We start from the raw sequence: 17688 nt of genomic DNA, 5'->3' as shown, positions 1-17688 counted from the left end.
CTGGTTTGTTATTTAGTGAGGATTTAAAACTGCTTACTGTTGTTGGTGTGCATTCATTTTCTGGTGTCTTGCAGACCAGCTACTTGAAAAAAACTGATTTAAACGTGGATGCTACAGATTTTCTTATTTGTAATTGTTTTCAAGATCTGAAAACACATTTAGATGTATCAGTTTAGGAGTACTATTTTATTTTTTTCATTACTGAGTCATTACATAATAAGAACAGATTACTTTTCAGTTTAGTTTGTTGATTTACAGCTGTTTACAGCTGCTGGTTTGCAGTTCAGATTTTGGTGTTGTACTAAATAATTTGTTGTGTAGTAATTTAAATTTGTTTAATTTACAGATATATTTTCATATTTAAAGTTAGTGTACAATAACAATACTAAGAAAGATATAAAAAGACGTTTAAAGTGGGTCTATGTTTAAACATCATCAAACAACACGGTCACTGAATGGCTGTTTGCTGAGCACTAATCATTGAACCTTCCTTTAATCGAATGGCCATATCATCGTACCGATTTACATTGAATGATGATAGTTGGTCAACATAAAGGAAGTGTAAAGTAGTATTTACTTACAGGTAACTTAGCTAGGGAAACCTGCCCTTTCCCCACTGTAGTATGATCTTGGAGTTGGTATATATAATTAGCAGGGTTGTGGGTGGCACAGCTCTTTGGTACAGAAGGTAGCCTTGACTGTGCCAGCTGACCTGGTTCAATCCGCAGTTATTGTGCTAGGGTATGAGCTGGCAGGGGGTGAGATACAGGGGCTGATGACAATTCTTCCATCTCAGAGAGCACCCTGTATGGGAAGGCCCAGAAGTGTTCTCTGACTACACAGGCACTGTGAAGGAGGGAGCATAACCAAGGAGTGTTCCATGGCTGAATATCAGGTAAAGCACACCTGCTCTAAACTTGGCATAGTAGGGCCTTGGACCTTCCTTGCTGACCAAAAAGTAAGGGCAAAGTAACATTAATAAAATATTTTAGCACCTCTGTATGGAGATCATATCCTTCAGTCTTACATCCCTGACCATGGCAGAAGTGGAGGAATGAATGTGGTTATTACAGTAGAGGCATGATGAATGCACAGTGGTGGTGGTGGGGCAATTCAATAACTCATACCATGACCTCCTATTCAAGTGCTAGAGGGACTGACTTGATCACTAACACTTCATTAAGAGATTTTCTGCCCTGGAATGTCTTTGGTTTTGTCATGATCCCAGATTTAGTTATCATATGTTCAACTAATTTATAACTTATTAATTCTATAAGTGATTTTTTACACTTGTTCATAGGTAGTTACTAGATTTGCAGTCCAGGTGACCATTGAGGAACTTAGTCCAAATTCCCAGTTGCCACCAAGCTCTGTCTGGTTAAATAACTTGCTCAAGGTCACACAGTAGGCAACCAAGGACTGAGGGAATCAAACTCCGCGCCACAGGAGGTACAGATCTCAGTCGTAAACCACTGCACTAACTGCCTCCTTGTGCTTTCCCATCATCATATAAAGCATCAGCTCATGCTAGATATTTCAATCTGATCAGCCATCGGGTAATTGCTTCATTAGATTTTTCAGCTGCTTTTCATATCAGCTTCCTTTGTAACTACAGGTATATTCCCCTGAATCCTTCCTACTGTTTCTCCCTAACTAATACATTGCAGTGATTCAATAAAAAAAAAAAAAAGTGTTCCTGGCATTTCCTAAAATATACACCAGGATCTTTATTAAATAAAGCTTTCGGGTCTACACCCTTCATCAGTATAACTTAACATATAAAAAAAATCACCATTTAAATAGGAGAACATAAAGTCACATGCTTCAACCCAACCCACCTAACAATAAAAATTTAAAGCTACAATGAATCAATAAATATATGCAAAGTAGCACATAAAAAATCACATCTATAAAGCATATATATTTTTATAAATAAACAATTTTATACTGTTTCATAACAACTATCAGTTAGTCTAAAGCCCGTTCTGGCTAAAAGACAGAGAGAAGTTTTATAAGTTTAAGTTTTAATTATTAATTATTAATTTTTAAGTATGGTGCATGTGATTTCATATGAAACAGTATAAAATTGTTTATTTATAAAAATATATATGCTTTATAGATGTGATTTTTTATGTGCTACTTTGCATATATTTATTGATTCATTGTAGCTTTAATTTTTATTGTTAGGTGGGTTTGGTTGAAGCATATGACTTTATGTTCTCCTATTTAAATGGTGATTTTTTATATGTTAAGTTATACTGATGAAGGGTGTAGACCCGAAAGCTTTATTTAATAAAGATCCTGGTGTATATTTCGTTGTTTTATTCAAGCAGTTGCAGTAACACCTATTGCTGAATTTCCTAAAATACCCAGTGAAACACGTAAAGAGCATTTATAGCAGCAGCAGTTTTACTTTTTATCTATACCTTTACGTATTTTAATATTTTCTTGTTATAAAACAAAAACTGGAAATTAATTTCTTGGCTGCAATTTGCAAAAGGTTCCCTAATGAAAGTATGTAGGTCCCAAACATATGAAAAAACAAAGCATGAATGATAGTAAATCTTAAAACATATTGTAATGACATTAAAGTACTTTTGTGGGTGTGTGTGGCTTCACTCCCTTTAATGTTCGGGGTTGTGCTAGAGAGAGAGAGAGACACACACACACACACACACACATATATATATATATATATATAAATACATATACTAACTTTGATATTGCAATGTTTTGAAGTAAGTAAGGGTAATACTCTGTGATCTGGCAACCATGGACTTACATTAACTCTCCTTTTGCACACCTAGTCTCATATGTCTTTTACTTCTGAAGATCACAACTGCAATCCTTGTAGTTATAAAAGGAACTGATGGAATAAATATTCCTGGTAGTTCTGGTGGATAGTAAAAATCCTGGCACTACACTACTGATTTCTGAGTATGTGTATGCTCCTATGTATAAGTGTATGCGACACATAAATGTAATACTATATTATTGGAATTAAAATGATGCAGAGGAGCTATTTCACATCAAGATACATAAAATAAATTAAAATGTTATAAAACAATCTAGATTTAAAAACAGCTGCACACACAGACAATTTTCTATGAATAATAATAATTTCCAGTGCTGTGTTTGGGCATTACTAGAATTCCAAAGGCAATGAAGCCTACCTGTGGCACTGGACTTCAGAAGACTTCTGGAAAGATCAGTACTGCCATGTACTGCCCGTCCTGTTTGTCACTATTAATTGTATAACTGTAATCTGAAATTATTTGCATAAGAAGTAGTCAAATACTGTTTCATATTTCGGTATATTTTTATATTTGCATTATTGCTTCTAGCTAATATTACTTGATTTATGGCCTGGCACAAGGGCATTTTGTGCAGTCACCTTGCAACAAAAAAAGGACAGATGTGAGCATGAAGTACACAAAAAAGCTCAAGCCTTCACAAACACGTGCTGGATTTACTTTTCAAACTGCAAGTAAGTGCTTTCGTTCCAAAAAGCATTTACAAAAAATTACTGCCTGGGTAAATACTTTTAAAGAGTGACATCACTTCCTGACTCATATTTAAAAGCACAGTGTATTACTTACACATAAAAAAGATGTGATTTAAAAACATATACATTAAGAAAAAAGTAAAACATGTAAATGTGCATGAATAATAAAAAAAATGAACCCTGACATTAAAAACTATGAAGTATTTTAAAAAAACAAACACAAAAAATGAATGTGTATTCATACTATTTATATACATATGGAGTTTCTGACTTAATCCTTCAGAAAATGCATGCTGTCACAAAACACATTTTCTACTAATTTGCTATGGTTATAACAGCAATATTTTAAACTTTTTTCTTGTTGTGACTTCGCTAACTTGAAACCACTATATAATGACAGACACCAGAGTTTCAGACTTAATGTCCTTCAGAAAAATGTGTATTTATGTTCATATGTATGTAAATAGTATGAATGATATGAAGTCTGAAACTCAAAATGTCTATCTCATTATCTAGTGATTTCAAGTTGGGGAGGAATAACTTCAGGGACAAAGTGTAAAATATATCTTGTCATACAGTTAAAGTTGCTAGAATAATATGTTTTGCACTAGTACACGTTTTTCTGAAGGGCATGAAGCCTGAAACTCTCATGTCTGTCATTATATAGCAGCTTTAAGTTAGAGAAGTCACAGCAAGGAAAAAGTTTAAAATATTGCTGTCATAACCATAGAAAATTAGTAGAAAATGTGTTTTGTGACAAAATGCATTTTCTGAGGGATTATTAAGTCAGAAATTTCATATGTATGCAAATAGTATGAATACACATTTTTTATGTTTGTTTTTTAAAATGCTTCATAGTTTTTAATGTCAGGATTCATGTTTTTTTATTATTCATGCACATTTACATGTTTCACTTTTTCTTAATATATATGTTTTTAAATCACATCTTTTTATGTGTAAGTAAGACACTGCTTTTAAATATGAGTCAGGAAGTCATGTCATGCTTTAAAAGTATTTAACCAGGGAGTCATTTTTTTGTAATTGTCTGATGAAGTTTTTTGTAAATGCTTTTTGGAATGAAAGCGCTTACTAGCAGTTTGAAAAATAAATCCAGCACCTGTTAATGAAGGCTTGAGCTTTTTTGTGTACTTCTTGGTTTCGTTTTGTGGATTTACAGAAGTGAGCATGCTGATTGTTTTTCCGTATAGCAGGGATGTTCTTTTATAGACACAGTTGTAATTTTAGGAGTTTATTTCTGTAACTACTATTAATTTCTTAAATTTCTTTGAGTACCTCTTTTATTAAGGCACCTTTTAAAAGACACCTGTAAACTAAAGTTTGAGTGATTTAATTTTTTTGTCTGAGTAGTTTATATGGTATATAGTACTTGATTATTTCAGTAACAGAACATTACAACTGATTAAAAAAAATATTTTTAAACTTGAAAGACATTATGCAGCCTTTCTCTTTTTTGATGGGGGAATGTGGGTTTTTTATTTGTAAGATTAGTTAGAGTTTAATGAAGAATGTCATATGTCTTCCTATACTTTTTACATTTTTATGTGCAATGCCCACATTTTTTTCAACCTGAACTGTCACAGGGAATCGATCTGAAAATTTTGTAATTATTTATAAAATAGTAGAAAAATATTATTGTAATATTGTAAAATTATCTAGTCACATAAATCACAACCAATTTTGTTACATTAAAATGGTACACAGCATATCTAATGTACTCATTACTAGACATAAAGATTAAGCCTGTAGCATCAAAGTATTATGGGATTATTTTTTTCAGAGAGGGTGGTGGAGATCTGCTTATTTTAAGTGCCTGGGTATAGAATATTAAGCTTAAATACCTCTGTGTAAGTCCTGCAGTTGATAGTCAAGATACAAGACATCAACATATCCCCACAGCTTACATTTGTGTGCACTTTATAAGAGATTTGTAAAACCAGTAGACTGAGACAACTCAGAGTAACTTTTTTTCTGATCTGCAAATAAGTTGGAACTGTTTTCCTCTTTTTACTGCAAGAAAGATGTCACTTGATAAGTATGATTCTCATAAATATTAATAAGATGGATATGTAGCTGCAGTTTGTAGAAGATGGTATACAGAATAGAATGACAATTAAATAACATCTTTCTAAGTGTATGAAAACAAAAACATATGTTGTGACTCAATGTTTTAAAAAAATTGATAAAAGGAGGCAGAAAAGTAGAATTATGCTATGAAGTACTTTGATAGAATGACTGTACTGTTAGGGTGTGGGTACAATATGTTCTTTCTGGTCCTTTAGACACACACTAAGTAGGGATATAAGATCACTAGTTAACATCATAGGGTAGTATGTTATACTGTAGGTTTGCAGTCGTGGAAAATTTCTTTTATCATAAGTGATGCCTGAATGCAATATGACACAGAAATGACTCCTTTTTTCTGAGTTCACATATAAAAAGTATGTGGTGTGCTTCCCTGCAGGAGAATGGAATTTCTATGCCGCCAGTTTATGAGAACTGGGATGAGCAGGAAAATCCTAAACCAGAGGCCGAGGATGAAGAAAGCAATGCTAAGGCAGCAGAAGAACCAGTCAGATTCGGCTGGATAAAGGGTGTGATGGTGAGTTGTTTTATTAGATTAAAATATTGAGCTAGAACATGCACACGCATTTGTCATTTTAGCTAAAGCAAACTGTATTCAGTAGACAAGGTTAGGATGTGTGTTAATGCATGTCTCAGCCATTTTAAAATGTATTGTAGATAAAAAACAGTTGTTATCCATATCAGTAGATTCATTTAACAATCTGAACATTGTATGCTCTAACTTTATAGTGACAACTATAAGCTGATATCTTTGGCAATGGTAGTATATCTGGCATGGCTTAGTGGTAAATTGCTTTGTCTATGGTGTGCAAGGTTCTGGGTTTGAGCCTTGCGGAGGCTGTTTATTTTGTTGGGAGGGTGGCCTAATGGTTAAGGTATTTGCCTTACAAAACAAGGTGTAGGGTTCAAGCCTCACAAGGAATAATTGGCTAGGCTTAAAATAGCTCACAAGTGCAGTTAGCCTAGTACTAACCTATGGACCTAAATTTACCAATATATTGATTCCATGCTTCTTCTGTCAGTCTGCTAGATGTGCCACTAATTGTTCATAGGTTCATAGGTAGGTACTAGGCTATCTTCCCAAGGGCATTTATAAGCCTAGCCAGAGTGTGTCAGCTTTCGTCACCCTATTAATTAATTAACTGATCCTCTGTCAAGCAGAGCCAATGAAGTGATCCCAGGGGTGTATTTTCTGTTACCCATCCACTCGTCAAGGTTTCTCTTGAAGAGTGTTAGTGAGGGGCTCTGCCTGATGTAATTTGGAATTTTGTTCCAAAGCATGGGGATTCTCTGTGACAGGAATCTATCCCTCTAGCATGTTCTATTTATTGTTGTGGCTAGGTTTAGCTCACTAGATCGTGTGGCTCGCAGTGACTTGGATTTCTTTAGGTGGAGCATGTCCATCAATTCTGAGTTGGACATGGCTTTATAAGTCAGGCAGAGGTCACCTCTGAGTAAGTGATATGCCACTGAGTACATCTGGAGTTTTTTCCGTCGGGCTGCATAAGACATATGTTTGAGGCCAGTAATCCTCTTGGTGAGGTACTTTTGTGGTGTTTCCAGCTGTTGGAAATGTCCTGTGAGGTACATCCCAAATGGGGCTTTGTACTCTATGATGGGTCTAATGAGTGACGAGTAGAGGGGCACTATAACCTCTTTATTTCTAGATGCAAACCCTTTAGTAATTAGATGGGCCACATAGAAGGATTTCCTAACTACTTTGGCAATATGATTGTCAAAGGAGAGATTACTATCTACCTGGGTCCCCAGATCTCTTATTACCTCTTCTGTATTAAGGGGGCTGCCACCTATGTGGCAATTCGAGGGTGTTTTGTTTTTCCCAAATGGGATGGCTATGCATTTTTTGGCATTTAGCTTGAGGCCATGACTTTGACACCAGGTGTCTGTCTCAGTAAGGCCCTTTTGGAGGAAGTCCATGCCAGCCGGACAGTCAATTATGGCTCCCAGTTTGCAGTCATCGGCGAACCTGATTAGCCATAGTCTTCCTGTGTTTGCCTGTACTTCTGAGAAGTATATGCCGAACAGTAGGGGTCCCAGGACCGAGCCTTGTGGGACACCACTTGTGACTGGTTTAGAGTCGGACCTGTAGCCCGCTATTCTTACCGTGTGAGTTCTGTCTGTAAGCCAGTTGCTAACCCATCTCGTAACGTAGGGGTTTATGTTCAGGCTGGTGAGTTTTTCTGTAATACCCGAGTGGGGAATGGTGTCGAAGGTCTTGGCGCAGTCAAGGTAGGCTGTGTGAACCACCTTTCCCTCGTCTATGGCCTTGGTGATTGTCTCGAAGAAGTCAACCAGGTTTAGTAGGCATGATCTGCCCTTAACAAAGCCAAACTGGGTCATTTTTAGGTTCCCAATGTCTTTGTTAATGAGTTCCATGATGATGTGCTCCACAGCTTTGCAGACCAGGCTAGTCAGGCTTATGGGCGCTAGTTGCCAGGGTCAGTTGTGACCCCTCCTTTGTGGAGAGGAATAACCATTGCTGTGTGCCATTCTATGGGCATGTAGCCTGTGGAGAGGCTGAGGTTGAACAGCGTGTTTAGGTGAGGGGTTAGTTTGTTCTGTAGTTTGTGCAAGATGCAGCCTGGGACACCATCTGGTCCCACTGATGCTGTGTTTTTGGCTTTTGAAAGGGCTGTTTTCACCTGTGCGTCTGTGATTTTTGGGACACTACACTTTTCCGATATTGTTGTGGGCCCTTTTGGAGGTGAGAGGGGAGTGAAGTTTGCACTGAATCTATCTGCCAGGATGTTGGCAATATCAGTAGGTTCAGTATATTTTGTGCTATTTTGCACTAGTTCAGTGCATATATGCGAGTTGCCACTTAGATTCTTAACATAGCTAAAGAAGGCTTTGTGGTTATCTTTTGAATCCTTGGCTATTTTTCTTTCAAAGTTAGCCTTGGATGATTTCATGAGGGACCTTAGTTTCTTACTGATACTAATCAGGGATGTCTTTCCTTCTTGGGATTTGCTTTTTTTCTGAACTAGTTTCCTCCTTCTATTGTATAGCCTGTTTATTGCAGGGGTCCACCAAACTGGTTTCCTTCTCTTAGAGGAGTCAATCTTGGTTTTGCTAGGGATGGCACGATCCATGCATCCTTGTAGGTGCTCACAGAGTGCATTTGTAAAGGTTTCTGCATCTTGGGCAGTGCTATCCTTTAGCGTAGGGGCTGTGAAACTTACCACCTCTGTCTTAAGTAAGGGGAAGTTTGCTTTAGAAAAGTTTTTTACTGTGGTTTCCTTAGTTGGGGGTGGTGGTGGGGTGTGGACATCCAGAGTGATTTCTTTATGGTCTGATCTAACCAGTGACAGGTTGACCTCCGGTGTGGAACACCTGTCGCCCATATTGGTGATGACCAGGTCCAACATGTTTTCACCTCTGGTAGGGGAGTTTACCAGCTGATCCAGGGCATTTGAGTTGATGAATTCCAGGAAGCGCTGGGCCTGGGAATTTGTACTCGAGCAGTTTTCCCAGTGAATGGTAGGGTAGTTGAAATCTCCCAATATCAGGGTGTTTGGTAGGACCTTCATGTTTTCCAATGTCTCCAGAAAGATGGAGTGGTGGTCCTGGGTCATGGAGGGTGATCTGTAGTAGGCCACAATTTGCATTGCAGATTTGCCTGATGTTAGTTGCACATGGATGATCTCAGAGGTATCGTGCTGCACCACTAACCTGGAGGTGAATGTATCCTTGATGAATATGGATACACCCCCTCCTTTTGTGTTTCGGTCCGTGTTCTGTGGCTGAAACGTTTGGTATGAGTTATGGCCCGGTAGTGCTGGGTGCTCTCTGGAGTCTTGAACCATTTTTCAGTTACTGCACAGATGTCGACATTCTCCATACTGAGGAGTGCTTTGAGCGCATGCATTTTGAGATTTAAACTCCTGGCATTGAGTAGCATAACCTCAGTTTTTTGTTAATTGTGCTGTTTACGGAGGTGGGTTTGACTTTTGAGCCTTGCCTAAAAAAGGTACTATGGGGGCAGCAAGAGCCTTGGCCAGTATTTGAAAGCCTAGGGGGTGACAGGTGCAAGCCGTTGTATCACAAACACTAAAATGTGCGGTTCTGTTCCTGATTAATGAAATAGTATTGAAGAGAACTTTTCAACAGCCATTCCTGTAGCTGGATTTCCCCCTCACATCTGTATACTGCATCCCTTTACTAAATCAAGTTGATACAATCTGAAGGTGACAGCAATCACCCTTGTCCATTCAGTTATCATATCTTGAGGTTCTAGGGTTCAACATTTTGGGTCTCACACGTAAGTTTGGATTCTGTCTCTGATCTTATATTTCTTGTTTTGCCATCCCCATTCCAAGTCACATCAGCCCTATTCAAACATTGAGTGCTTCCAGTATAAAAATCCAGGATGCCTGCATTTATTATTTATTTTTATCCACCATCTTGTTCTGCTTGTCACAAGGCATTTTTCAACTAAGTGCTGTGAACATTTTATAATTGTTTCACAGAAGAATAAAAGATAGTTTAACAAGATTTCAGTAACAGAAACCAACATCATTAACATATCACATTACTATTTATATACCAATCAACTTAAACACCTATTCTAATAACTACATTTTTGCATCTGTATATGCCCATAATAAAATAAAGGCTACATTTTGCATTTATAATAACTTATTTGGATTGCAGTTGTAAAAAAACCTGAGTGTAAAATCCCAAACAAGTTCTCTGTTAGTATCTAGCATTCTCTCTGTTCTATTAGTAGCATCCATTTGGAACAAGATGGAATAGGATCATAGGATCATAGGAGGTTACTAGGCTAATGGCCCTGGGGCCCTTAAAAGCCTAGCCAAGAGTTTATTCCCAACCTCAGTCAGCACCTGTCGCCCCTGTCAGTGAGGGATACAGGAGGAGCCCCTGAGACAAATTTGAGGTTTCCCCATTCACTCATCAAGGTTGCACTTGAAGAGGGTCAGCGAGGTACTCTGTTTGACGTGTATGGGAAGTCTATTCCAGAAACGGGGCAGCCTCTGGAAGACAAACCTGTCTTTCCAGCAGGTTTTCTTAATGCCACATATTTGATTTAGGCCTTTTGAGTGGGTAATGTGCGAGGAGTTAGAATAACAGAGAAATGCAATTTATGACTTGCTAATCCCTTAGATTTCACCTATATCCTTATTATAATATTTTTGATAAAGAATTACATACAAACACCTGATTTAATTATTATGCAAACTGGTATAACTCCCACAATCAAAATGTTGACGTATCATACATTAGTTTTGAAAATAGATCTTGTGAGGCCAGCCTACCAATTTCATCCAAAGGTTTTGAGCTGTTTCACAGTATCAAAAGTTTGATTCATACAGTAATTTCAGAGTTTATTAAGCATTATGTAACATGCTAATGATGCCATGAAGGAATATTTAATGCAGTTTTTAATTAAAAATGCTCATTAAATTGGTGCGTATGGAATGATGTGTCCATTTCTAAATTCTATTTTCAAAGCTTTCCTCTGGTACTTCATCACAAGTAGATTTTAAAGTAATATATCAATGAGATGTTTTTCAATTGTTTAAGAAAATGGTTTTAAATGTTGTTTTATTAATTATATTTATTACATAGAACAAGAATGCATTCATAGCAATGCTTTCCACACATGATGTGCAACTTAACAAGTGACAATGCATGGATATTTAAATTAGTTACTTCTCTGTCTGAATCTAGAAACAAAGAGAACAAAATCATGACAAAGTGAGAATACAAACAATTATTAAAAATCATGAGGTAAAATGATTGTTTTTGGAAAATTAGGATCCTGATGAGGTGTAGCAAGCAAATTTCATTTTGTATTCACAGGCTCTCAGTGCTGCCTTCCTGGACACCTATCACTTAAAAATGGACACGTCTCTGAAAATGCTGACCCAAGCACTTAATAAATGTAAATAACATATTCAGCTGTTTCCCCTAAAATTATTCAAAATCTTGCTTTTAGATTACCAACATTGCATCTGTTAAAGCCATTTATTTAGACTGCTGTGGACATAATATGACTTGAGAAAAAGCCATGTTGATACGATGGTCAGAAAAAATGTACTCAGAGAAGTACAAAAAGTATGCCTGGCTACACCCTTGCCCTGATGTTCACTTATGAAATAAATATTGGCTTCTGCAGTGAGAAAAAGACTTGGTTAGTAGAAAATGCCTTAAACCCATCTTGGAATGCAAGAGGCCATTCAAGATAAGTGGTAGGCCATTTCAGAGCCTGGCTTGAAAAGAAGGTAAAATCTTATTGACTAACTTAACTCATTCTGTGTGGCTGCTTAGAGAGGAATGACTTGTCAGGTTAACTGAGATTGTTACAGTCTTAAGCAGAAATACAACCATATACATTTTTATATAATGAAGTACCAGTAACCAGACCACACATTTCCTTCATTAGCATTCTAGCATACTTCTAAAAAGTAAATGGTAGGGTGAGTTTGCAAAGGGACCAGTTGAAGGTATGGTCACTGACATCAGGTACCCAAACCTCATGTTCTTAATTTCAGTACTAGGATTTCCAGTCTCCTGAAGAAGAGATATCCAAATCCTTTCTCTGATACAATTTCTGGATTTATATCTGAAATAGAAAGGGGTTTCTCTCTATTTACTGACATTCCAATCTCTTCACACATTCTGTGTGCTCACCCACTTACCATACATAATGTTACTTCCTGCCCACCACTGCATGCCTGAACCTTGATGGTATAAGCATGTTTAGATTATGCACATCTATAATGACTGCTACATGAACAGAATAAATAAAACAGACAAGGTATAATATTTGACACTGCATTTTAAATTATATTAATGCATTCAAATTGTCTTTATACCCTTTTTTGTGTCCCATCTCATGAGCATTGTAGCCAAAATCTTTCATGTCAGGCTAAGAAGATATGTCCACAGCCTTTCACTTTGACATCCTCTATCAAAAAGGATTTCAGATTTTCAGATTTCAAACTATAAAAGGCAATGGTAGAAATGAAAGCTTGTAATGAATGCTGTACAACAAATTATTGTTTCAAAGCTTGTACATAACATCCTAACTTGCTATAGTTTATTACCATTTTACCATAAATATTTTTTTCATTTTAGCATTTGAAAATGAAAGCAATTATTCATATATATATGTGGCAAATTTTAGTTAAATTTGAATTTATACATTTTTGCACATGCTGGTTTGAAAGTTAGGTACACTTAAGACTGCGCTGAAAATTTAGAATTATCCTACTAACAAGGAACAGGATTATTATTTTGCAATTTTCTGTAGGTGCACATAACTGATTATCATGTAGAGTTTTTATTCCAGACTTGTTTTCAACAGTTTATTCCAGACCTCGTCATAACCATTTCACTTACTGTTTCATGAATCAGAGACCTGTCGTTTTCTAGATCAGTCAAAACATGATTCTGTTCTTGTGGAATAAAATTATTTATCTGCCATGTTTAATTGCAAAGATCATGAAAATGTTATAAGGAAAATGAAAGAATAAAATATCATTAAATTAAGGATAAACATTGGTATTATTTGTAGGGCTAGCTAATGGTCTAAAGGAGACAGGATCATATCCCTGTAACAGTAGCTTTTGTTTGTGTCTAAGATGAATTAACACAAATAGTCTTCATTGTAAGAACTTCATAAATTTCATACAAAATAAGGTGGAAAGCAATGCTGTATATCACATAAAGCATATTACTTCTTTATTAGGGAGCCTGCCCTCAGACAGTACTGATTAGTTTCATGATCTGTCCATACAAAATAAGGTGAAAGCAATGCTGTATATCACATAAAGCATAGTACTTCTTTATTAGGGTGCCTGCCCTCAGACATCACTGGTGAGTTTCATGATCTGTACATACAAAATACAAAATAAAATAGCTGTTGTATATCAAATAAAGCATACTTCTTTTACATCACATAAAGCATAGTACTTCTTTATTAGGGTGCCTGCCCTCAGACAGCACTGGTGAGTTTCACGTTCTGTCCATACAAAATAAGGTGGAAAGCAATGCTGTACATCACATAAAGCATAGTACTTCTTTATTAGGGAGCCTGCTCTCAGACAGCATTGGTGAGTTTCACGTTCTGTCCATACAAAATAAGGTGGAAAGCAATGCTGTACATCACATAAAGCATAGTACTTCTTTATTAGGGAGTATGCCCTCAGACAGCACTGGTGAGTTTCATGATCTGTCCATATAAAATAAAGTGGAAAGCAATGCTGTATATCACATAAAGCATAGTACTTCTTTATTAGGAAACCTGTCCTCAGACAGCAATGATGAGTTTCACGATCTGTCCATTCACGATCTGTCCATCGATGTGCAGTATCATTTACATGCTCCACTTTAGTGCTTTAGAATAGTTAACAGTACCTCATTTATACCAGAAAATTAAATGCAAGCACCATTCTACACCATTAAAACGAACAAAATTAAAATGCAAAGAAAACTACTCTTACAGAGGAAGCTGGGGAAGTACAGCCACCATCCAGCTTCAGTGAGTTACTTTTTCTTCTGGTAAGGCATATAGATCACTACACAAAGAATGCTATGGCATAGTATCTTGTGCTGGGAAGGAAGGTAGCACAGTGGTGAAGGTTCTACACTGCAAAGTTTGAAACCTGATATTGAATCCACTAAGGCCGTAGTAGTACTAGTGCTACACATTTGTAAGTTCTCTGCTCCTACTTGACTCACGATGACACTAACCACTAGTTTACTCTACACACCATTTATATGATCTGTGTGGCTCATCTTCCACGTGACTTTTGTAATGCATCAGGAAGCCAAACGTGGAGTTTAAGGCTATGTTATCTACTTGACTATGAGGTTAGAGAGCCCGGTTGTTTCATTATTTACATCTGTATATTTTCCTCCTTCCTATTACCATTCTTTGTTTTACACCTTCATGCTGTTCCTCTTCTTCTGCTGTCACTAGCAGAAGAAGAGAAATTCAATTTTCATAATTTTTTTCCCTTCTAGGGGCTGTCCATACTGGTATTTTGTGGTGGGACATTGAGGGTCACCATGTGCAATTGGATTCCAAGGCAAAGGTCTTTTCACGCAATCCTTAAGCCTCATCATTTTCTAATGCAATGCTTTTGAGGCAGAACTGTGTATGCACACATTTGTATGGAAGTATTGGAAACTAGCTTTTGCATACATGTGTACCCTGCAGAATGTGACACCTTCAGCCTCCACCAGAGGTTGTCTTGTAGAAGTTGTGATGACTGAATGAGGTTTTAATCCCACCTGTGCCAATCAATTGTTATGTTGGATATTGAATTCACCACTGCAACTAGGTCTGATGGCCTCAGTTGAGTTATGCCACTGGTTTCCAACAGGTTAAAATAAAAAGATGCACATGAGTCTGATTCACTAACCAGTTAACCAAATACAACTTGGTCTCCAGAATGTGCATTGCATATGCACTTCTCTGGATATGGGCTTCCAATATTCATGCCCACGCTAGTATGACACAGTGATCACTTACTGGGTTGAATCTTTGAACTAGTAGTCCAAAGCTCTTTCTCACAGCTTTCTCTGTGAACATCAATATCTTTATTACCCCCTTATCAATGGTAACTGCATTTCAAACACATTATTTTCACACACACACACACACACACACACACACACACACACACACACACACACACACACACACACACACACACACACACACACACACACACACACACACACACATTCCAAGTGAAAATCCAGTTCTCCACAGTTTTGACAAGAAAGTTCTGCCATCACCCTCGATATGGCTATGGGCCAATACACCAGTTACCTGTAACATTCTTGGTCTATAGCCAAATAAAATAGCAACAAAAACAAAATGGCAATGTGCTAAGAGATTTAGCCAGTTTGACATGGACACCAGCAGCAGCTTGGGAACAAACTGGGCTAAACAATACCCTCTCCTTAGATAATAAATAACACATAAATATATACCAACCACAAGATCTTAAAAATGAATACAAACTTTGCTTAAACAAAGTAAAGATAGTACTGAGGAAAAATAAATATGCAGAGGTAAAGACAGTTGCACAAATGTTTGTCTTTTCAGCTTTTCCCGGTTAGGGGTCACCACAGCAGAACTCCGGTCCGCTAACGATTGGCAGTAGATTTTATGGTGCCGAGTTGCCAGCCCAATGCCCAACCTTCAGCGAAGGCACGCCCATTCACGCATGTCTTTCGGAGGCCACTTGACCACGGGGAGAACATACAGACTCCACACAGAAGGCAAAGACAGTTGCACAAATAATAATAAAAAATCAGTTACACAGATAGGAAAACTCTAACTAAAAACTAAATAACTTAGCTAGCACTATCTGTGTTAAGTACTAAAATACTGTACAGGCAGATTGAAAAACAACAAACTTATATAGATATGGTCACCACAATATCTTCCAGTAAGGCACCCAGTCAAGAATCAGAGGTGATTTATTCAGCTCTTTATCACATATAGTAAAAACAACAGAAACACTAGCTTAAATGATTTAACAGTATGTAAAATTATTTTAACTAGTCTTTCTAGTTAGTCTTTTTTTTATTTTACTGTATGTGAGAAATAATTGAGTTAGTTATCCTTGGTTTCTGGCAGGACACAATGGGGAGACAAGTACTTTGATATCGAGGAACATTGTATGTTAGATATTGCTTCTATAAATTTGATATTTTTTTTTTATTCATTTAGTCATAAAAAAAGGGATCCAGTGTCTGTCTGCCTGGGATGACATGTTCAACAAGCCACGCTGCTTCACTAGAGACGGCTTGCACCTGTCACCCTTAGGCTTTCAAATACTGGCCAAGGCTCTTGCCACCCCCATGCTGCCTTTTTTATGCAAGGCTCAAAAGACAAACCCAACACCGTAAATAGCACAAGTAACAAAAAACTGAGAGTAATGCTACTTTATGCCGGAAGTCTAAACCTCAAAATGCATGCACTCGAGGCACTCCTCAGTATGGAGAAAATCGATATATGTGCAGTAACAGAAACCTGGTTTAAGGCTCTAGAGAGCACCCCAGCACTACCAGGCTACAACTCATACCATACATTTCAGCCACAGAACCAAACCGAAATACAAAAGGTGGGGGCGTATCCATATTCATCAAGGATACCCACACCTCCAAGTTAGTGGCACAGCACAATGCTTCAGAGATCATCCACGTGCAACTAACAATGGGCAAAACTGCAATTCAAATTGTAGCTTGCTACAGATCACCCACCATGTCCCAGGACTCCCATTCTGCATTTCTGGAAAGACTGGGAAACATAAAGGTCCTACCAAACACCCTAATATTGGGTGATTTCAATTACCCAAACATTAACTGGGAGAACTACTCAAGTACTAACTCCCTTGCCCAACATTTCCTAGAATTTATAAACTCAAACACCCTGGATCAACTGGTCAACACTCCCACCAGAGGTGACAACATATTGGACCTGGTCATCACCAACATGGGCGACCGGTGTTCCACACCGGAGGTCAACCCCTCGCTGGTTAGATCTGACCATAAATAAATCACTTTGGATATCCACATTCCACCCCCCGCCTTCGGACAAGGAAACCACCATGAAAAACTTTTCAAAAGCAAACTTCATGTTACTTAAGACCGAGGTGGAAAGTTTCAAAGCCCCCATGCTAAAGGATAACGCTGTCCAAGCTGCAAAATCCTTTACTAATGCATTCTTTGGGTACCTTCAAGAATGCATGGATTGTGCTATCCCAAACAAAACCAAAACTCACTCCTCCAAGAAAAGGAAACCAGTCTGGTGGACCCCCTGCCATAAACAAGCTATACAATAGAAGGAGGAAACTAGTACAGAAAAGAGTAAAATCCCAAGAAGGGAAGACATCCCTGATCAGTATCAGCAAGAAACTATGTTCCCTCATAAAATCATCCAAGGCAAGCTTTGAAAGAAAAATTGCCAAGGATTCAAAAGATAACCACAAGGCATTCTTTAACTATGTCAAGAATCTAAGTGTCAATGCTCAGATCTGCCCAGAGTTAGTGCAAAATGGCACAAAATACACTGA

General features: G+C 37.5%; 1 protein-coding gene across 1 annotated transcript in view; it reads left to right on the top strand.

Moving 5' to 3' along the window:
• Nucleotides 1-17688, top strand: part of SLC12A3 (solute carrier family 12 member 3) — a 564508-nt gene that overhangs the window by 18098 nt on the left and 528722 nt on the right. The window contains exons 5-6 of the mRNA XM_044079103.1: nt 2299-2306; nt 6033-6125. Of these exons, the coding sequence (XP_043935038.1) occupies nt 2299-2306; nt 6033-6125 (101 nt within the window). The remainder of the gene's footprint in view (nt 1-2298; nt 2307-6032; nt 6126-17688) is intronic.

The sequence above is a fragment of the Protopterus annectens genome, chromosome 8.part0 (genome assembly GCF_019279795.1).
Source record: "Protopterus annectens isolate FY-2018-M chromosome 8.part0, PAN1.0, whole genome shotgun sequence".
In the NCBI taxonomy this organism is placed as follows: Eukaryota; Metazoa; Chordata; order Ceratodontiformes; family Protopteridae; genus Protopterus; species Protopterus annectens.
The sequence above is the reverse complement of the archived record's forward strand: the minus strand, read 5'-3'. Positions and strand labels throughout refer to the sequence as shown.